This window comes from Wyeomyia smithii, chromosome 1 (assembly GCF_029784165.1).
Source record: "Wyeomyia smithii strain HCP4-BCI-WySm-NY-G18 chromosome 1, ASM2978416v1, whole genome shotgun sequence".
NCBI classification, from domain to species: Eukaryota; Metazoa; Arthropoda; class Insecta; order Diptera; family Culicidae; genus Wyeomyia; species Wyeomyia smithii.
This window is the reverse complement of record NC_073694.1, coordinates 96,881,131-96,904,366: the sequence shown is the minus strand read 5'-3', so window position 1 is coordinate 96,904,366 and position 23,236 is coordinate 96,881,131. Positions and strand designations below refer to the sequence as shown.

Genomic DNA, 23,236 nt, shown 5'->3' with positions numbered 1-23,236 from the left:
CTTATGTTCAAATTAAAAAAACTGGGATTTGAGTCAGGCCTACTTAAATGGATTGAATCTTATTTGACGAACAGGACACAAACGGTTAGGTTTAAGGGACACCTTTCTGTACCAGTAAAAGTGACATCTGGAGTTCCACAAGGCTCCCATTTAGGCCCTTTGCTCTTCATTTTATTTGTTAATGACGTTACCCTTGTGTTGAATCGTCTCAAAGTATTGATATATGCCGATGACATGAAACTGTACATGGAAATAAAACACAAATCAGACATCCAACAATTCCAACAAGAGGTTGACATTTTCTACATTTGGTGTAAAAAAAGTCTTCTTGATCTCAACGTAAAAAAATGTAATATTATATCCTACACAAGAAAAAGAAATCCTGAACATGCCAGTTGCACTCTTGCACATCAAGTTGTAGAAAGGTGTTATAAAATTAGAGATTTAGGAGTAATTATGGATTCTAAGTTAACATTCATTGATCACTACAATACGATCATCAATAGAGCCAACAGTATGCTAAGTTTTATAAAAAGGTTCAGTTATCATTTCGTTGACCCGTACACTATAAAAACTCTCTTTGTTACATATGTTAGATCTATTTTAGAATACTGTAGTGTTGTTTGGTCGCCTTATCAAGACGTCCATTCCAATAGAATCGAATCCGTACAAAAACAGTTTTTGTTATATGCACTAAGAAAACTAGGTTGGAATTCATTTCCTCTCCCTTGTTATGAATCGCGTTGCATGCTTATTAATATAGAAACGCTTGAAAAAAGAAGAGAAATTGCTTCGGTAACTCTTGTCAACGATTTAGTTTCACAACGCATAAGTTCGGAAAATTTGCTTGGAAAACTCAACTTTTATGCTCCTACACGCTCATTAAGAACGCGAAAAATTTTCGTATTAAATTCTTATAGAACAGAATATGCCATGGCCGGGCCAGTTAATAGTATGATGAGTCTTTACAATAAATATTGTGAAGTTATTGATTTAACGATGTCACGAAATGCTCTTAGAAAAATATTAAACACTAGAATTACATAACTATATTTGTGATGTTAGCAATAGTTTTTAAGATGTAGTCTACTATGATTGACGAAATAAATAAATAAAATAAAATATACAACTATTTTAAGAAACTAAGACAAAAAACTTCAAAAAGAGATAAAAAACAACAGTTCTTATGAGAATCTATTTTTTTAATATAAGCGTTTTGTGGGTCCATTAAATGAACTCGGATCAACTTCAAATTTTCATGGCTTATTTTTGGAGTAAAAAGGAAACTTTTTCCGCCCGGCGCTCTTCGAAATCGCATGATGTTACAAAAATGGCCACTCTAGTCACCACACAACCATCGACACCTATGGCGTTGGGATTCGAACCCAGATCCAGCGTGGTTGGTGGAGGCGTTACTTGTTACAGGTTTAAGATATTTTTTATCATAGTTTAGTTTTTGCCTATTTCAAGTTAACATATAAAATTTTATTGGAATCATTCTTGACTTCTCTGGCTTTCAAAATATTTTTTAGTAATTTGAAGTTTTTTCCTTCCCTGGGCTTTGTAGGTTTTTGTTGGCGATTTGTAACCTAAGATTCAAACCTTGTTTCTTTTTAAAGAATATTTTTACATCAATTGTGAAGAATTCGGTACATAACTTTGAAACAAACTCAGCCATAAATGACATTATACGTGGATCCTGTAAAGTAGTGGTTGTTTTGATGTTTGATCGCCACTTACTGTTGAAGCCCTAATCAGTGCGAATGAGAAGGGAGACAAATTGACTCTAACGGTCGTCTCTCTTAGCCGAGATTATAACGTATGACGACTGGCTTGTTACTCCAGCACCTCACCCCTAACTAAATGGTTCCTTGAGCCTTCCAGTGTTTGTGAGACGGCAGAAAATGTATAGTGCGTTGAACTAATACAGCAGATTTCAAGCATGTGTAAATGAAAAATCACAAGAAGGTTGTATACAAAGCCACGACCGCAAGGTTGAAGTAGAATACTTTTACAAGAAAGATAACCCGGCTGCTTGCGTGTCAGTCATTTTTTCTAGTAAATAAACGTTGACCGTTCATTGGCAGTATTGTAAATTCTTTTTGTCTGATATTTTGAATGAAGTTTATTGAATATTTTTAATTTTTGTGCAAATGAGAAGTTGAAGTGCTGCCGAATTGTAATATGCACATTCAATACGACATCATTAAACGGGAACGGAACAAAGGCTACGGTTATGCAGAATGCGAATGCCGGCGCGATGCGATTCGCCTCACCGTGGTGAAATGTACAGCTCTTTTTAAGGCGAAGTAGAGCTATACATTTCAACAGATTTCGTCTTGCCGAATCGCATCGCGCCGTTATTTGCGTTCTGCATGACCGTAGCCAAACACTAAGCGACGCAAACACGTAATAATAATCAGAGTATGCATGTAGATGAAGATAATTAACTTTGGATTATAGCGCAAAACGAGAAAATATTAACTCTTCAAATAATCATTTGTGTTCTTCAAATTTCAGTTGTTCAATTTATTATCCGATGAAATGTTTGTTTATTATCTGATGAAGCTCTTATATAGGCCAAACGATGCATTCCCAATTTACTAGGTCCAGAACTCTGCCGACCGTGCTTGGGAAAGCGCGGTATAACGACCAATCAGAGGACGAATTTTGTGTTTTGACAAGGCTTAAGAGTTTTCAATAGTACAATAGTTCGAATGATAAAATTGCCATTTCATGCATTTGGTAGGAATCTTAGAAAATTTTCTAATCGATTGCTGCAAAAACGAAGGAAATCCATCGAAAACTAACCGATTTATTAGCATTTGAAATTTTTCTCACTTTTTTCAGTTTTAGATTTTCATTTCACATCCCTATGTAGCCGAACTTCTTGAGAGAAGTATTCTGATTCAAAATTAAATCTTCATTAATTCATTTGTTGTCCTTATAACGACAATTGTTCAATTTATCATAGGATGTAGTGTTTATCTTACATCTCTGTGTTACCTTGATAGTGAGGACTAAGGCGCACGGTCAACACAATGAGAAAGGTGTTTTCACATTGAAAACTAGACACGGCTTTCCTGGAGGAAGTGTTGGCAAATGCATCTACCGCTAAAACCACCGCTATCATACGAAAGCGCGTCGTTTCATGTGGGGAATATCAACAACGAAAAATGACGCGCGTCTAAGCATAACCCGAACTGTTTCGCCGTGCTGCTCCCATTTACCTTAACATCGGCCTCAGGGAAGTACCGGCTGCATCTGCATCTACCGCTGAGGCTGTCACTATACTGCTATTGGTACCAGAAGCTATTAACTCTTCAAATAAGTGTTTTATTTGTTCTCAAAAGAACAATTGTTCAATTCAAAATCGGATTTACGCAATCGCATCTCTGTAATATTACCGATAATAATATTCTTCTGAACAAAATGATACAACTTTCCCATTAGTCCTCTGCCATAATAGACGCGAAAAGCGACGCGAACCGATTCGCTAGGCTGTAGGTTAATGTACAGCCATCAGTAGAGCTGTACATTAACCTACGGCCGAGCGAATCGGTTCGCGCCGCTTTTCGCGTTTACTATGGCAGAGGCCTTAGAGAAAGTTGCTGGCTGATGTATTCACTTCATGCAAGCCTGCTGCTGATGCTTCCCGCTACCACACTGAAACAGCATTTTAGTGAAGGGAGTGTCGTTGCATCAGCTGACCCTGCTACTATCGATGCTGATATACCCGCTGCAACAGCTACGCTATGCATAGCCATGCCACAGTTGTGGCCGCTACACGCTGGCCCAACTGCTGAGCAACTGCAACGTTATCCGTAGCCATGCCACAGTTGTGGCCGCCATTTGTATCCGCTGTACCTGCATCTGCTGGCCCTGCTGCTATCGATGGTGAGATCCGCTGAAACTGCTACGCTTATCCGCAGCCATGCCACAGTTGTGGCCGCTATCCGCTATCGATGATACCCACTGCTCGCTCCCGCTGCTGCTAAGGGAGGACTGCTGTCGTCGCTGTTCAGAACTATTGTGAGCGGCTTCGACTAAAACAGGCTCTTATATAGGGATGAAAATAGGAATGAATTATTTTTCGTACGTGGTGGAATGATATAACTTGAAAAATATGTGTGACATCATTCCGGCTTAGAGCGATCATTTGATAAGCTCCATTTCTTTTTTCAGTTTCTGAAGTTTTTCCTCAGTTTCGTAGCACGGATGCACAAAAATGATTTCTTGTGAACATTCTGTCGAGCCGGACCGATAGCACTCTCATTGAAGCAACAAAATAACATGTTTTGTGTCGTGTTGTGCAGCTTGGTTGAAGAAAATGTTCCCGTCCCCGTGTCGCATGTAAGCAGATTATTGCGTTCAGTAGACAGTAGATAGTGTATCCAGCGAATAAACACCGATGGTGCTTCTCACACACGCAACGGTTTTAACCCGTATCTTATTGCGGTTTGTAACATCAAGCGATTTCATTTGCTCGCTGTTGCGTGTTGCATCATGTTGCAACTTGGCAGCTGGGAGACGACGAAATTCTGTTTATGCTGATTGATTGAATCGACTTCATATTAGCTCTGCATAGTCGAACTAACTGCTTTTTTGAATGCGTACTAACAGGGCAGTTAATTATTCAATGTCGGTTATGCTGATCGCAGCCTTCGCGCTGCCCCTACAGTGGGGGTTTACTAAATAACGAGAAAGTAATAATTAGACAACTACAACAGAATTTGATTGCATCCCGCACAGAATGCCTGCTTGTGTTGATGGCAGAAAATTATTAACCTTCAATTACATATTTGTTTATTCGCCTTGAAAAAAGCATTTTGCGGTTCAAAATCGGTTACTGATTACAACTTTTGAGCTGCCCTAACATTGGGGGAATTAAGATACACGGACAACATGCACTGTGGAAGCTATTTCACATTCAGTAAATTAGACGGGTGCGACAAATTTGAATTGCTAGGATGCAACACAGAATGCTTGCTTGCGTTGACAAAAATTATTAACTTTCAATGACTTGTTTATTTGCCTTAAAAAAGGCATTTTGATTTCCGAAATTGGGTTTCCTGATGGCAATCATCATGCTGCCTCAACACGGGGGGAATAATGACTGTCTGGCGACACACGCTGAGAAGAACCGCTCTGCTCCAAAGACGTGATGACCAACCACAGGGCAAGTGATTTGTTTAATTTGAAGGCAACCACAGGCGGAACCGGCTGCTATGGTCTGTTACTGCTGAGTGCCGATATCTGCTGTTACTGCTGTCAACGTTGTGTACGGTCCATCCAGTTCACCTTCCGACTAATGAATGTAGCTAGTTTTCCCAGAAACACTCTTTTATAGCCGTAGGGTGCTACGTAATAGGCCACGCCCTTCAGTTCAGGTTTACCATTTCCTCATATTCCTTAGACGAATTATTCCACAATTCGCATTTGATTTTTGTATCAAGCGAATAAACACCGATGGTACTCTCACACACGCAACGGTTTTAACCCTTATCTTATTGCGGTTTGTAACATCAAGCGATTTCGTTTGCTTACTGTTGCGTGTTGCATCATGTTACAACTTGGCAGCTGGGAGACGACAAAATTCTGTTTATGCTGATTGATTGAATCGACTTCATATTAGCTCTGCATAGTCGAACCAACTGCTTTTTTGAATGCGTACTAACAGGGCAGTTTATTATTCAATGTCGGTAATGCTGATCGCAGCCTTTGCGCTGCCCCTACAGTGGGGGGTTTACTAAATAAAGTGAAAATTAGACAACTACAACAGAATTTGATTGCATCCCGCACAGAATGTCTGCTTGTGTTGATGGCAGAAAATTATTAACCTTCAATTATTTTTTTATTTGCCTTGAAAAAAGCATGTTGCGGTTCAAAATCGGTTGCTAATTACAACCTTTGAGCTGCCCTAACAATGGGGGGAATTAAGAAACACGGACAACATGCACTGTGGAAGCTTTTTCACATTCAGTATATAAGACGGGTGCGACAAATTTGAATTCCTAGGATGCAATACAGAATGCTTGCTTGCGTTGACAAAAATTATTAACTTTCAATAACTTGTTTATTTGCCTTAAAAAAGGCATTTCGATTTCCGAAATTGGATTTCCTGATGGCAATCATCATGCTGCCCCAACACGGGGGGAATAATGGCTGTCTGGCGACACACGCTGAGAAAAACCGCGCTGCTCCTGAGACGTGGTGACCAACCACAGGGCTAGTGCTGCTGCTAAGGAAGGACGACTGCTGTTGTCGCTGTCTAGAACTATTATGAGCAGCTCCGGCTGAAACAGGCTTTTATATAGGCCAAATAGCATGTTTTCAATTGCAAGGTAAATGATCCTGTCGACCGTGCTTGGGAAGCAAGCATATAACGACCAATCAGAGGTCGAATTTTTCGTTTTGACAAGGCTTGACTATTTTCAATAGTACAATAGTGTGAATAATAAAATTACAATTATCTTATTTTGGGAAGAATCTTAGAAGATTTTCCAATCTATTGCTGGAAGAACGAAGGAAATCCATCGAATACTAACCGATTTATTAGCATTTGAAATTGGACATATTTTTCACTTTTTTCGGTTTTAGATTTTCATTTCACATCCCTATGTAGCCGAACTTCCTGAGAGAAGTATTCTACTTCAAAATATGTTTGTCGTGCAACACCAATAAGGTATATACGAAGGAGCGGCAGATGAGCGTGGTTGCAAGTGTTGGATAGTAACATTTTTCGAGTGCTGAGATCGTGACGTCACAACAACCAATTGAATATAGTTTGGCATAGGAAAATATATGGATTTTGTTTGAAATCATATGGAATTATGTTGTATTGTGATAATATCAGAAACAACATGTATTGTCTTGAATATTGTTACTATTTTGGGCAGGGTTCAAATGTGGAAAAGTTCCCATAAACTTTTATTATCATTTATTCCGATTTTCTTATTTTGGCCTCCCCATATGTTACAATGTTTAGAACCTCCTGCGGGGTTATGTGTGTGACACAATCAATAGATGGATTCTAATCAATGATGGATCGCAGGTCTTTGAGTTTTCTAGTTTCATTCTGACAATTGATCTGTTGTTGAATATCGTTGTTAGTAGATCTAGAGATTGGTTGACTCGCTTCATTCATCAAGCCACCGTCGACCTCAATCGAAAAAAACGCTCTCGCTGGTGTTTTGAACCTGTTCGGCCTAAGGAGCGCATTCTTCAGCTGGTGTATCTGACTCGTGTTGTCTTAAAAGCTTTGCTACCATGCACGAATCTAGCCTTCGCTCGCACCGTCCGTGAGGTGTAAAAATTCTTGAGCAGCTGAAACGTTAACAATTACTTTTAGACAGCTACGAATGGAAAATTGAAACATTACCTTCCGATGCTGAATGCGTCGGGAATCCATAAACCTGGAACCTATGCTCGAAATCCTCCGCGAAAATGTTGTGAACAAATTTAAAACTTTGCGGGAAAAACTTTTACCCGACAGAACAAACGCCAGCGTTTCTCAACATCGGGATTTTTGGGAAAAGCATGGATGCTTATGCCTAACTTTTTGGTTTGGTAAACTGAAACACCACATGATAAATCTACACACGATGGCATTCGCGTTTTTGGTAACCGTAGATCGTTGAAAAAACTAAAAAGAACAATTTGTCGAAAATCCGCACTGAATGCCGAACGTAAACAATTGTTGTGAACTTTTTACTCGCCACCTCCGATCGCATTTTGAAAACTTATCTGCCACTCCTTTGTAATATATCTTTTTGGTGCAACACTACCTACTTGTTTACTAATAATAACTGTTTGTAAAGTACGCAACCAATAACTACTGGGTTACCTATAATATCTGTTTTCGTATATAAATACGATTGCACTACTCCAGATGTGTTAGTAACAGTTTGCATTTTGTGATGATGAATAAAGTGAAAATGGAATACACCAAGCCCAAATGCTGTAAACCTTTCCTGATCATCGGTGCTCATCAAGCTTACGCAAATTAAACGAAAACGTTATTGCAAAATTAAAAATATTGAACAGTCAAGCTCATTTTGATACGTCTTTATCAATTTGTGATTCGTGTAGTTATTGGAATAATAGTCAAGCCACCATTTATCCCTTCGTTGTTTACTATTCAGAAGCTGGAACACTCAAGAATATCAGCTTCATCATAATATCAGAAGTACTCATGATGGAGTACTTCCGATATTATGATGAAGCTAATATTCTTACTGTTGCGGTTTAGGTGTTCATTGCCAAATTAATGAGTTTTTTGAAAACAACAATACAGTTGAAAAAAGCGATATAAATGTCTGATGGAGCTGCCTCACAATATAAAAATAGAAAAAACGTAGATGCAGAGTGGCATTTTTTACGACTTCTCATGTTAAAGGCCCATGCGATGCAATTGGTGGCATATTAAAACGAATGGCAAGAAATGCAAGTTTAGCTAAAGAACATGAACATCCCATTACATCATCACGTCAAACCGCCGTAGAGTTCGGACGCGCATTTGCTGCGCTCTAGCACACATTTTTATTATTTAGCTTTTTATTTATAAACATTTTTGAACCGACCACGCGATAAACGCGCATCAGCTTTTTAAGTAGTTTAATCTTTTTTTGTGCTACGTTTCGTTTACTTATTTACGACGCGAGTGGAACAGTGAAATTGTTCAATGAAGTGTGGAATATTAAACTGTGCCCAAAGCGACAGCCACTTCCTCTGGCGTTGCCATGGAACTTGCAACCGCACTTTCCATGCTGCGTGCATAGGTGCTCGGAGGGACCACGAGGAAATCCTTCGCACCTTTATGCTGCCTCTGTGTCAAGACTGTCAGGAAAGATTCGTGACGGAGCTCAACCTGAAGGCATTAACAGCGCAACTTAAAAACATCACAGAAAATATTGGCAAATCGATGGAAACAAACCATAAATTGCTCACAAATTATCAAACACTCAGCAAGACCCACGTCGACTCGCTCGAGGAAATAGAAAAAACCCTAATTGCAATCAAACATAACATTTCTATTACCGCAAGTAACAACAATGCCAGGGCCACAGAAATAAAAAATCAATTATCTTCGCTTCTCGACGCACCTACGGACGCCACAGCGGCAGTCGGAACGCATGCAGAAAAAATGCTTAAAGAAATAAACCAAAGCATTTCTAACATTGCCAGCAGCAACGAAGCCAGTACAGCTGAAATTAAAAATACATTGTCATCACTTTTCGACACACCTTCGGACACCACATCAGCTGTTGAAGCGGTGGCCAAATCGGCAGCAACAGCAGCAGTAGCAACAATAGCATCAACTACAAATGCAACGACAGACTCACTCAATAAATTACTTACTACCCTTAAAAATGACCTAGCTGAATCTCGTGCTGCCCTTACGCGTGACGTTAAGTCTCACATGGAAGAAATGGCAAAAAGAATACCTGCACCCGTCAATATCCCGCTGGAAACGCACTCATCGTCTAACCCAGCGCGAGCTCATCAGAACTTCGTCAGCAATAAAGAATCAACTTCTGGCTGGCGCTTCATTGGAAGTAAAAAAATATGGAAATGTGACTGGTCGCAATATGACGCAAAGCAGCGTTTACGTCGTCTACAAGAAAAAAAAAGAAGACAAAGCCAAGCAAAGGCGAAAGCAACGGAAGCAGCAAAACCATAGTACCAACAACAGCAATAACATTACTAGTTGCAGGAACAACAGTAACATCCGCATAAATAACAACAACAGTAGCAACAACAACATCATCAACCACAGTAACAGCACCAACAACGAAACTGGAAGCATCACGCAGCGCAACACACCACCTTCACTTTTACCTCTTGACAAGGAATTATTGGCCGCAGCACGCATACATTTCTCTGGACAACAAAACAAGGACATTAGAACAAAATTCATCAATTTTCAAAAAGGCGAAACTATCAACCCGTACAGAACTGAAAATGTTCGCACTGGCCAGACTGAAAATGTAAACAACAATAACAGCGACATCAGCAACAACAACTCAACGTCAACATCCACACCACCACACGACAGCCAATTCGAACTGGACCCAATGCGGCCTCCTATAGTGCGCTTAACGCAGCAGTCAACAAACGGCGATGGGCGCTTTTTAAAGGCTAGACTTCGTGACCCGAATATAATGAAAATCGTCCGCCTGTACTTTGCGTTCATGAACGACCAGCAACCAACAGTATGTGTAGATGGTTACACATCAACTAGTATCCGAATGCTGTTAGCTTCCGAAGGACTACCAGTAAGCACCGTACATCTGCTGTGCATTTTCCAGGAAGTCTACCAGGAATACGGGCTGTCACCCTCGGAAGCAAAAGCTGACCTACAGACGTACAGGACCTTTCTACTTAGCGAACGGACACATCGGCTGCAGCAATTGCGCGTAAGTCACGTAAATTTTCACAAGTAAAGACGCCCAATTTGGAAAGTAATAGTGTAAGTTTACATAGACAATTTTCACATTCCACACAGAATGCAATAATGACACCCTCGTTGGAGAAAGAAAGTAATTATTTAATTGAAAATATTTCACATTCCGAACAGAATGCTAAAACGACACCCTCTCTCGAGGAAGAAAATACTATTTTAAGTCAAACTATTTTTCCAAAAACTTCTTCTAACGAGCAACAGAATGTGACTGAAATACTGGTATACTGCCAGAATTTCAACCGCATGAAAAGTCCAGCCAAAATGAAGGAAATTAATCAAAATCTATTATCATCCACCTTCAAAGTATCTCTAGGAACTGAAACTAGCTGGGACGAAAGCGTAAGAAGCGAAGAAGTATTTGGAAACAATTATAATGTATTCCGGCACGATCCGAATTTGTCTACCAGTAAAAAAAAGTCAGGATGTGGAGTCCTCATTGCCATTAATGTAGACTTTACTTCTGAAGAAATAATATCCGACAAATATAAAGAATTTGAACACGTATGGGCCAAAGCATTTATTGCTGGCGAAGAACATATCTTCTGTTCCGTCTACTTTCCACCGGAACATGCTCATAAACATTCATATGAATTATTTTTCAAAACTCTAGAGTCTATTATGTCTAACATGAAACCAGAAGTAAAACTGCATGTCTATGGCGACTTCAACCAACGTAATGCAGACTTTATCGTAGACATTGAAAATGAATCTATCTTACTCCCAGTCGTAGGCGAAAACGAAACACTGCAGTATCTTTTTGGCAAATCCTCAAAACTCGGTCTATATTAAATCAATCATGTCAAAAACAAACAAAATGCATATTTAGACCTATTATTCACAAACTGCACTGAAGACTTCTGTGTAGATGCATCATTGACTCCCATCTGGAAAAATGAAGCATTTCACACAGCAATTGAATATTCAATAGTAATTAATAATAGTTCGTACCTGACCTGAAACTGACTTCGAACAAGTCTAACGTAGACTACGCATAATAAATTGGCGTAGTATTATTTGTAAAGAAGGAAATGTCAACGAAGAAGTATTAAAATTTTATTAAATAATTAATCAAATTATATCAGAAAATGTACCACTAAGAAGAAGAAGACGAACGAACACCAACAAATATCCAGTGTGGTTTAATCCACAATTGAAGAACCTAAAAAATAGAAAACAAAAAGCACATAAAATATACAAAAAAGACAACAATAGCGAAAACCTTCAAAATTACCAAGAAATTTGCCGTCGATTTGACGCAGCCATTAAAATTGCGCATGAAGAGCATAACCGTAAAGTCGAACATCAAATCAAGTCCTGCCCTAAGAATTTCTTCAATTACGTAAAAACCAAACTAAAAAGCAACAACTTTCCATCACGAATGCATCTTGACAGTAATGTAGGACACACTAGTAATGAAATATGTAGTCTTTTTGCCACTTTTTTTCAAGAAATATACACCACATTTGAAGGAACAGACCGCGACCGCGAATATTTCTCGTATTTTCCTGAATTTTCGAATTCTTTATCTGTCAATCAAATATCTGAATTCGAAATTCAGAACGCACTTAAAAACTTAGACGCTACGAAAGGTCCTGGACCTGACAGAATAGCTCCAATTTTTCTCGAAAACTTGGCAGAAGAACTATCTAAACTACACCTCTTTAATATGTCTCTGAAGAATGGAATTTTTCCAGAACTCTGGAAAACCTCATACTTAGTGCCAATTTTCAAATCTGGCGCTAAATCAGACATTCGTAATTATCGTGGAATTGCCATTATTTCATGCATTCCAAAATTATTTGAATCAATAATTAATGAAAAAATCTTTCAGCAAGTATAAAACCAATTCACAACTCAACAGCACGGCTTTTATAAAGGCCGATCAACTACCACAATTCTTTTGGAATTCATAAATTTCACTTTGACTGTAATGGACAACGGCAACCACGTAGAAGCTCTTTATACGGACTTTAGCAAGGCATTTGACAGAATCGACAAACCTTTATTGCTCTTCAAGCTCGAAAAATACGGAATGGAAACAAAATTCTTGGAATGGCTGCAGTCATACTTAACAAAGAGAACACAAATAGTCCGCTTTCAAAATTCCTTCTCAAACCCAATAGAAGTAACTTCCGGGGTTCCTCAAGGTTCTCACCGGGGCCCTCTTCTTTTTATATTATACGTGAATGACATTTCCTTTCTTCTCAAATCAATACGTGTGCTTATATATGCTGACGACATGAAGCTCTTTATAGAAATAATCAATGCAGAAGACTTCGGAATATTCCAGAATGAAATTAATGTATTCTACACTTGGTGCAACAAAAGTCTATTGCAACTCAACATCAAAAAATGTAATTCAATAGCATTTAGCAGAAAAACAGTAACACCACCTACAAACAATTTCTTAGGAAACCAACCAGTAGAAAAATGCAAAATCGTAAGGGACCTAGGCGTAATCTTAGACTCCAAACTTACATTCATAGAACATTATAATACAATTATCAACAAAGCAAATAGTATGCTGGGCTTTATAAAACGCTTCGGCCACAATTTTCAAGACCCATATACAATCAAACTATTATATATTACATACGTCCGACCAATTCTGGAATACTGTAGCATTGTATGGAATCCCTATATTGTAACACATGAAGAACGCATTGAATCTGTCCAAAAACAATTTCTTTTGTACGCGCTTCGTAAAGTAAATTGGACAGCATTTCCCTTACCATCATATGAAGCACGCTGCATGCTTATAGACATACAAGCACTCAAAGAACGCCGCGAACTTTCAATGCTTTATTTTATCAATGACATTATTTCTCAACGCGTGCAATCTTCTAAATTATTATCGCAACTAAATTTTTATGCACCCAGTCGTCAATTAAGAAATCGTAATATATTTTCGGAAAACTCTCACAGAACTAACTACTCAAAAAATGGCCCAATAAATCGCATGATGCGTCACTATAATCAGCACTGCGAAAATATCGACATCACTATGGGCAGAAATCAAAAACGACTAAATACTGGAAATAATGTATAGAATATAAGGAAACATTGTATTATTATAACTGTAGTCTACATTTGCTTGACGAAAATAAATAAATATATTAAAATATATTAAATATATTATACAAGCGCAAAAGAATTGTATGATTGGTCTAATCAGAAAAATAATAAAAATTCATCAAAAATGTCATTTAGTTGGGTATCATATGAAGAATATGAACAAGGAGTAACAGAATGGAGCAATATTTTCAAAAAATCTATAATAATAGCTGCCACACAAAAGTATTACTCTTTTGTTCCGACTTCAGAACATAAGATGCAAATGAAGCTGTTTTCAAAAGATGACGAATCATTTACTTATGATGTATATAAAATATAAGGTGAAACTAGTTCTGTAAAGTATCTATGTCATAAAAAAATATGTTCCTAAGATAATGAAACTCGAAAATAAATATTTGATTCTTATATATATTTATATCACTTAGAACATTTAACTCTTTTCTTGAGAGTCTTTCGCCCAATCGTTTTGTTGTCAAAGAATGAATTGTATATTTTTGATCAAGCATTCCAATGAACGTATGGTTTTTGCTGGAGAACCATGGACAAATTAATAAAAAACATGTATTTTCCGAAATATCAATAATTTTTCGAGCTTAAATTAGAAATAACTCGAAAACCAATGCTTTTGGAATGTTTACTACCAAGAGCTTTTTGATTCAAAATGACTCTCTGCATCTTCAAAAATCATCAGAATACAAATATTTTGAAAAATGTTTAAGTTAGAATTTTTATAAAAGATTAATCTACCATAAAAAAAATATTTTTCATTTCTCTATCCTGGACTTTTTTTTTGCGTATTAACGTCAAGTTGCTTTGAAAAAAATAAATAAAAAAAATTCAACTCTTTTTTTTTAAATTGAAATTTAATGTTTATTTTAATTCTTTTTGGTCAAAAAAAATTTTTTTGTACAGTGGATATTTTTTTTATGATGCATTTTTGATTCGCTACAACTCATTCTCAGACAGTTTTTCTATCCAGCTTTTTACGCACCATAATGGCGGTCGCTATAATGCGTGTTCGTAATATGCGAACCTCTCTGCTTACGTCAGATTTGCGATTTCTGAAAAATTGGCAACACAAATGTTGCCAGATATATTTTTCTTTTGATAAATTGTATGAAGACTTCAAACTGACGTAAGCAGAGTTGTCAAAAGGGTGGGTAATTTATTACGAACTTTGCATTATAGCGTCCGCCATTATGGCGCGTAAAAAGCTGGATACAACCAACGGTTTCTGGGCTACAATGCTTAGAATTAAACCTATGCCAAAAGGCATACGCCCTTTTAGAATGTAACTCATGGGTGTAAAAAATCTCTCCACCTGTGAAAAATGCTCAGTTTGCTAAGCCAAATACATGTGCGAAGTTTCATTCAAATAAAAAATGGTCGATTAAATTTTCGCGTATTTCCAGGCGATTTGAAATGATTTTGCTCTACACTTAAACAATGTCAACTGGCATCAAGCAGCAGTGCAAAGCGAGCGAAAAGCAAAACCTTTCTCCTTCTTTCTGCTTGAGAACGAGACATATGCTACATTTCTCCAGGCTTCTGCACACACGCTTTCAAGATACTCTTTCTTCTTCATGCATTACCCTGAGTAGCAGCAAACACGCATCGACAGAATGAGTGAGACTAACAACACTGGTATCAAGTATATACTGCACTGGTGTCTCGCTCATTTCGTAAAGCGACGTGACATCGCCTTGCGCGTCGCAATCCGAACCGAAAGAGCAACCTGCAAATTGTATGTGATGTCTCTAGTCTCGTCGCACGTACATGGAAATCATACGAGCGAGAGAAAAATTTCTCCGTTGCTTGAAAAAAAAAAGCGCGTGCACAGAATGACAAATAATAATTATTCACAATTTACAAGTGTTGCCATAAAAAATCGGCAACGCTTTTGTGGCTTTGTGTAATGGAGGGTTTTGCTAGTTTTGCGGTGAAGCTAGCGTTGATTACAAAATGTTGTGAACCGAATTTTGTTTCGTTTTTCTTGCAAATCATTCAATGGTACTTTTTATTGACCAAATCCATCGTAATAAATCGATCGAGTATTATAGCTATTTGAATCTAGTGAGTTCACAAGTTGTTGTTTGCTGCTTGCACTGCTCCATGAGTAGCAGTCACTAATACACTCGACGTGAGAAATAAAGTGTCGGTATATGATATATATTCTGATTTAATTCTATGTCAATGTATTCGCAGTACAACTGTTGCGTTATGCGTTTCACACATTTATTGTGCGATTTCTGTGCAACATTTGTGCGAATCGGGAAGACACAATGATTGTACAAGACTTCAACTTTTGCGTGAGCTTGTTTCTCCACTCGATTTTTTCATTTTTTGCTCTTGCTGTTGCCTTTTTGTATCTGCTATCAATATGCTTATTATTCTGATTTTTTGTTTGAACAGAACTTGTTCGCATTTGCATTAGACAGTTTGATTGACGTTTTCTGGTACCTGCGCAGCATTTCTCTACCGTAGTGACCTGACTGTTTTTGTTTGCAAAAATATTGTAACTTGTTGATTACCGTTTCCAGTAAGTAGTTTTTTAATGTCATCATTTTGTTTTAACCCTCTAGTGCCCAAGTTAATTTCTAGACGGGCTTCGGTAAAATCACTGATTCATTCATTATAAACACTTTTTGAGTATTTATTAAAGCTTTTCGGAACTTCGACTGAATCCCGCCAAATGGCGGCATTCGGCACTAGAGGGTTAAGACGCATAAAATAAGTGATTCTTTCGGATAAATTATTTGTTATGATTGTGTATTCGACCTATAATTCCTTTTCACTCTCTTGCCTTTATTGGAGAATTAATTGAAAGAAAATAACACTTAAGACAAAAGCTATGCTAAACAGTTAATTTTAACAATTCAGAAGATAGTTTTTGTACGCTCATCCCCACATATCCGTATCTTCCAATGTCTCGTACGAAGCATTCTGAAAATGAAACATAAAATGCTTGAGTGAAAATTGCTGAGAAAATTTGAAAATTATTTCAAGTTATCGATATTGGGTCGTATGCATTGGCTGCAACTTATTTGATCCTAGTGTAAATATATATCATTGTTATACCACCTATTTTTTCAGTTGAGGTACATTTATACATCATCGTAATTATTATTGATTGACGTTATCCGTCAAATAACCTCAATAATATTTGAACTGGGACAAATCAACTTGACCAAAAGTTTTGTTTTCATTTAAAACGGCATGAAATCCAGTATCTTCAAGAGCAGTTCCGCCAAAAAATGTCCCAGTATTAATGTTTTTTTTAATTGTTATTTTTGATTTGGCTTAACTTTGCGTAGACGTTTCTATAGGCAGAAGATGCAATTTTGTGCTATTGGTTTAATTTTTTGGAACAAGTTTTTGTGAGAAGCTATTTAAAAACTGTTATTTTGGGAAGGTATTTACAGTTAGTTAGTATACTGGTATACAAAAAGCAAAGCCTTGGTGCTACATTACGCATCGGAACTCGACCTTCTGTTTATTATACACAGACTTCGCAGCCAACTGTTGAGTGTACAGGACAATTGCGGGGCTAGCGCTACGATCCTACTGGCACTAACAGTCTCTCCCGAGCCGAGACTCGAACCTACGACGACTGGCTTGTTAAGCCAGCATCGTACCTCGAGACCAGCTGGGAGAGTAATATAGTACTGGAATACAATTTGTATTAATTCTACGTAAGCAGTAAAAAAGGGAGGCACTTTTTTATTTCTCGCGGCCGACTACGAGCTAGTGGAGAGATACAATTTTGACCTAAAACTATTTTAGAACTTTGAAATCATTTTGTTTTTTAACTGGAAGAGCAATAATATTTTTGTTTGTTGTCGGTGTTGAGGATAGTAAGAGTAATTTATGGACGTGTCACGATCATCCTAATTAACGATAAGTTTCTCTGGCACAGTTTATCTGTGGTGAATATAAATCAAATATCTCTCGTTGCTCTCACTCTCATTCTGATAAAAAAAAATGATAAATTGTTACGCATCATATCTCATTAGAGTCAGTGTCGATCAAACTAGCAATGTAATCAGTTCTCGACGCAAAATAAATCGAATCGAATAAAGTTGTAGAGAGTTTTTGTAACACGCGCTTTTTTTTTGGATAAGTGAACCAGTCGGTAGAACTCTTAACATTTTGATCCAGTACGACCGGATTCAAGGAAACCGCGTGTTAAAAGTGTATCACTGTCCGGTATTGTTCACAAGATTCTAAACAATTGGCAAATCTCCATTGTGCGCGAACCATTGCTGGGTGCTGAAACGATTGCTGCTGTTGGATACCAATCTGCTACTAGTGTTAAGGACTGGATCAGCGGTTGCCACAGTACAAGGAATTGGCCACCATTAAATTGTCGAAGGAGTCGTAGAGAAATCTGCATGTTGTACCGAAAGATTGAGGCTAAGTAAAACGATTTTTCTGTGGTTGGTTCTGAATAGCATGGTCAGACCGCCATTGCAAATTTGATGCACGTGGTTGAGCAATTACATACTTTGCATGCATAAAATAAATTGTGGCGTTGCAATTACTGTTGTCTTTACTGATTCGAACAAATATTGAGCTCTGAATCTTTCGAAAATTTTCCACTTTGAATCGTCCTGTTTGCTATTGGTGGTCAAGCGTGGTCTATGGGTTGCAAGTTCTGTCAATCCGCGATAATTTATTAATATTTTGGGCCGCTGTCTTACTAGTGAGGTAGTGCAGTGAGTGGTTTAGTGTTAAAGTGCAAATTATTATAAATTTACAATGCCAAAGGACGATCTTAGAATTCTGCTCAAACAAGAGCGAACATTGCGGAGTTCGATGGACAACTTTAAATTGTTCATTAGAAACTATACGGAAGAACGCGATCGCAATGTGTTAGAAATGCGGTTAAACAAGTTGGACGAAATATATGACAAGTTTGTGGAGATACGGATGCGTGTAGAAGTGCTTACTGATGAGCAAGAAGACGATCAATTTGTGGAAACTGTTCAAACTGAAGAAGAAAGGTCATCTTTGCGGACATCATTCGTTGAAAAGCGAGAAAATGAGAATGTCAAGGTGATATCTGTTTTCGAGAACGATTATTATGCAGTGAAGCAATCGCTGATGGCGCTGATGGTACCAGCTGGAGGGAGTAGAGAACCAAGTGTATCCCAACCTCGTCTTTCGTCGGCAGCTGACACTCAGATGAGAGTAAAGCTTCCAGAACTCAAATTGCCCAGTTTTAGTGGTAAGCTACGAGAGTGGATCACGTTCCGAGATTCGCTCACGAGCATGATACATGATAATGAACACTTATCCACCATCGATAAATTCACTTACCTGCGAACATCGTTGACGGTTGACGCACTGAGAGAGATCGCATCGATTGAACTTACATCAGCAAATTATATCATCGCTTGGAGCACGCTGCAACGTCGTTACGAAAATAAAAAGTTGATTGCTAAATCCTATTTAGACGCATTGTTCGCAGTGAAACCGATGGAAAGAGAATCTTACGAGCAACTAAATCGGGTGGTAGGGGATTTTGAAACCAATCTGATGATGCTGCAGAAAATCGGTGAATAGACGGACGGAATGAGTACTATTCTGCAGTATATGGTTCGTCAACGACTTGATTCTCACACTCTCAGGAACTAGGAGAACCATCACAACTCCGTAGAAATTCCTAGTTATAGGGCACTTATGGATCACTTGAAAAATCAATGTATGGTTCTACGCAGCATATCATCCACACAATCCTGCCGCGGCGAAACTCGAAAACCATTTCGCCCTTCTACCGTAAGTCATAGTGGTGTTGTACAATTGTCATGTCCATTTTGTGGAGAGCTACCGCATTCGATGTTTAAGTGTAACCGATTCATGAAAATGAAAGTGCCAGATCGAATAGATGCAGTAAAACAGAAATCACTTTGCCTCAATTGCCTTCAGTGCAAGATTTTGCACAAAAGGTACGTGTCACACGTGTAGGAGAAATCACCATACCCTCTTGCACTTGGAAAATTCTCAAGCCTCACAGCCAAAGTCAGAACAATTTCCCAGCCTTCAGACGGGAATGAAACCTTATGCACCAAACCCGCTACCACCACCAAATCAACAAAGGTTCCAAGCTCAAGTTCCTTAAGTTTTTAAACAGACGACACATGCAACATCTCTCACAAGCCACACTCACGTCACCAACGCAAGCACTAGCCAACCACACACACAACTCATCACAGACTCTCCATCTACAAGCCACAGCATTATTTTCACATCAAACATTCGACCGACTCGAAATTCTATGCTGTTATCAACTGCTTTAGTAAACCTCAGTGATGGTCATGGGAACAGAACCGTGGCTCGCGCGCTGCTAGATTCTGATTCGCAGTTGTGTTTCGTGACGGAAAATCTCGCACAAAAACTTAAATTTCAACGTCGCAAAGAATGTCTGCCTGTTAAAGGTATAGGTCAAGCTAGTGTATGCTCTAAGCAATCCGTCTATGCCTGGATTCATTCACGTGTTTCCGAATACACTGTCTCCCTGCAATTTTTCGTCCTTCCCAAGGTTACTGCTGACTTGCCCATCCAACCGCTTAACATAAATGAATGGAATTTTCCTGAGGGAATTGAGTTGGCGGATCCCGAGTTCTTCAACCCCAGCGCAATAGATCTAATCATAGGAGCGGAAGTGTTCTACGACCTCTTATTAGTGGGTCAGTACAAGATGAACGCGGCAGGACCAACCCTGCAAAATACTCACTTGGGATGGATAATTTCTGGCAAGGTATCTGAAGAAGTCAACACTAAGTCCACGATTGTTGCAGCTTTGTGCACGGAAGAGAGACTAGATGATCTTCTTACGCGCTTTTGGGAGCTAGAAACATGTCAAACAACCAGCACACTTTCACTAGAAGAGACAAGGTGTGAAAAAATATTCGATGAAACTACGGTGAGAGACAAGTCAGGAAGATTCGTAGTAACATTACCGAAAAAAACCATATTTAATCGATCGTCTGGGCGAATCTCGCTCGATTGCTTTACGGCGATTTCTTTCATTAGAACGTAGATTAAATGCTAATCTAGAATTGAAAAAAGAATATTCTTCGTTCATCCACGAATACTTAGACCTAGGGCATATGACATATGTATCAGCCAGCGCAAATGAAATGGAATCGCAACCGTACCCATACTATCTGCCGCATCACGCAGTTATGCGTCCAGACAGCACCACCACAAAACTTCGCGTAGTTTTTGATGCCTCGTCCTCTACTGCGTCCGGCGTTAGTCTTAACGAAGCGTTGCTAGTTGGTCCGATAGTGCAAGAGGATTTATTTTCTATAATTCTTCGTTTTCGTCTGCATAAATTTGTCATCGTTGCAGATATTGCAAAAATGTACAGGATGGTCAATGTTGATCCAGCTGATCATCGACTCCAGAGAATTTTAAGGAGAGACTCTGCCAATGAGTCAATAAGAACTTTCGAACTCACAACCGTGACTTACGGTACTGCATCAGCCCCGTATCTCGCCACCAAGTGCTTGCAACGTTTGGCAGATTTAGGAAACGAACAATATCCTGCAGCCGCGAAAATCCTGTCAAAGGACTTTTTCGTCGATGATATGTTGTCTGGAGTAAACAGTGTGGAAGGAGGAATTAACATTTATACCGAGTTGAACGAGCTGCTAGGATCTGCGGGTTTTATTCTAAGAAAATGGAGCTCTAATTGCTCGGAGATTTTGGCAGCTATTCCCGAAAACCTTAAAGATGACCGTACATCCCTGGAACTTGAAGCGTCAAAAGCCACAATTAAAACTTTGGGACTTTCATGGGAACCTCGATCGGACCACTTTAGATTCTCTGTACCTCAGTGGAATAAATCCACCGAGATCAACAAGCGTATCATCTTGTCCGATTTTGCTCGCCTATTCGATCCTCTGGATTAGTTGGGCCTGTCGAAGTCCAAGCAAAGATATTTCTCCAGGTCCTTTGGGAACAAAAATGTTCCTGGACTGAATTACTTAACGATGAGCTTCAGCACTGGTGGCTAGAATTTCGTCGCAACTTAGCTGGACTTGCTACCCTCAAAGTTTCTCGTTTGCTTAATTTCGGCAACGACGCTATATCAGCCGAAATACATGGGTTTTGTGATGCTTCCGTAAAAGCGTACGGAGCGTGCATCTACCTCCGATGCACTTCGTATGACGGTCAGATTTCTGTCAATTTTAACACTGCAAAATCACGAGTAGCACCACTGGATGATGCACGTCGCAAACGTGAAAAAATGACCATTCCTCGTTTGGAGCTAACATCCGCACTCGTTCTTAGCCATCTTTACGAGAAGGTCATCAACAGTATCCGTATTCCCGCTCAGCCATTCTTTTGGACAGATTCAACTATTGTTAAGTAGCGGGGGCCTAGTGTGGTTGGTAACGTCTCCGCCAACCACGCTCGACGCCTGGGTTCGAATCCCACCGCCGACATAGGTGTCGATGGTTGTGAGGTGGCGTGATCCACTTACAACCAACCCAACTGGTCTAGATTCAATCCTAGCCGACACCGGGAGATTTTCTGAGGCGAAAAATCTCTGGGATCACGCCTTCCATCGCATGAGGAAGTAAAGCCGTTGGCGCCGGTCCGTTAATAAACGGGTCGTGAGTTAGGGTCCTGGGTGTGGAGTCGCCTCCCTGGGCGTCGGTGATTGGCCACAACAGTGGCGGAACTAGACCGACCAAAAATAGACGAGAATAAAAAAAAACTATTGTTAAGTGCTGGCTTTCGTCGTCCCCGTCAGCCTCTCAACATTATACAAATAGGCAAGGACCTGGCAAAACAGTTTTCGGACGTAACCGAAATTAGAAAGGTTAGACCGAACAAACTGCGAGTTGTTGTGAGTAGCTTGAAGCAAGCAAACGCAATTGCTAGCTACGAGCTCTTCACGAGAGAGTACCACGTGTACATCCCTGCCAAGGACGTGGAGATCGACGGTGTGGTTACCGAAAGAAGCCTCACGGTCGATGACATTTTGCGTCACGGGGTTGGCTGCTTCAAGAACCCCCTGATTCAAAATGTAAAGATACTGGATGTCAAGCAATTGCATTCAGTATCCATCGAAGAAGGGAAGAAGAAATTCCTCCCTTCGGATTCCTTCCGTGTAACATTCGCCGGATCCGCACTGCCGAACTACATCTCTTTGGACAGGGTTCGTCTGCCTGTACGCCTGTTCGTACCGCGGGTCATGCATTGCCAAAACTGCAAGCAATTAGGTCATACAGCCACCTACTGCTGCAACAAGGCACGCTGCAGCAAGTGCGGAGGCAATCATGAAAAGTGTCTTTACTGCGAGGGAACTCGGCATGACCTTTCGGCGTGTCCCGCGTTCAAACAGCGCGAGGAAAAAATTAAGCGTTCCCTCAAGGAACGCTCAAAGCGCTCTTTTGCAGAAATGCTTACGAGGACTGAGCCACCCTCGACAGGATACATTTTTCCTTTTTGCCAACCGATCCCGTCGAAGGGTTTTAATTTTAAATCAAACCAGGAGTACCCACCGCTTCCTGGGGCACCAAAAACCCCTCGTGCACTCATTTCTCGATCAGAAGATATAAAAGAAACAGGGTTAATAAAATTTTCTGATATTGTGGACTGGATATTTAAAACATTCAACATACCAGATCCCCTGGTATGTTGAATGTTTTAAATATCCAGTCCACAATATCAACCTTT

The 23,236-nt window shown here is 39.3% G+C and overlaps 1 protein-coding gene across 2 annotated transcripts in view; it reads right to left on the bottom strand.

Annotated features, from left to right (window-relative positions):
* Positions 1–23,236, bottom strand: part of LOC129717857 (protein ILRUN) — a 255,173-nt gene that overhangs the window by 34,477 nt on the left and 197,460 nt on the right. Inside the window, exon 6 of one of the 2 annotated variants that reach the window (XM_055668093.1) lies at positions 16,306–16,483. The exons of the other annotated variant lie outside the window; for it this stretch is intronic. Coding sequence (XP_055524068.1) covers positions 16,439–16,483 — 45 coding nt within the window. The 3' untranslated portion in view covers positions 16,306–16,438. Of the gene's footprint in view, positions 1–16,305; positions 16,484–23,236 lie in introns of those variants that run through there. 2 annotated transcript variants of the gene reach the window in all.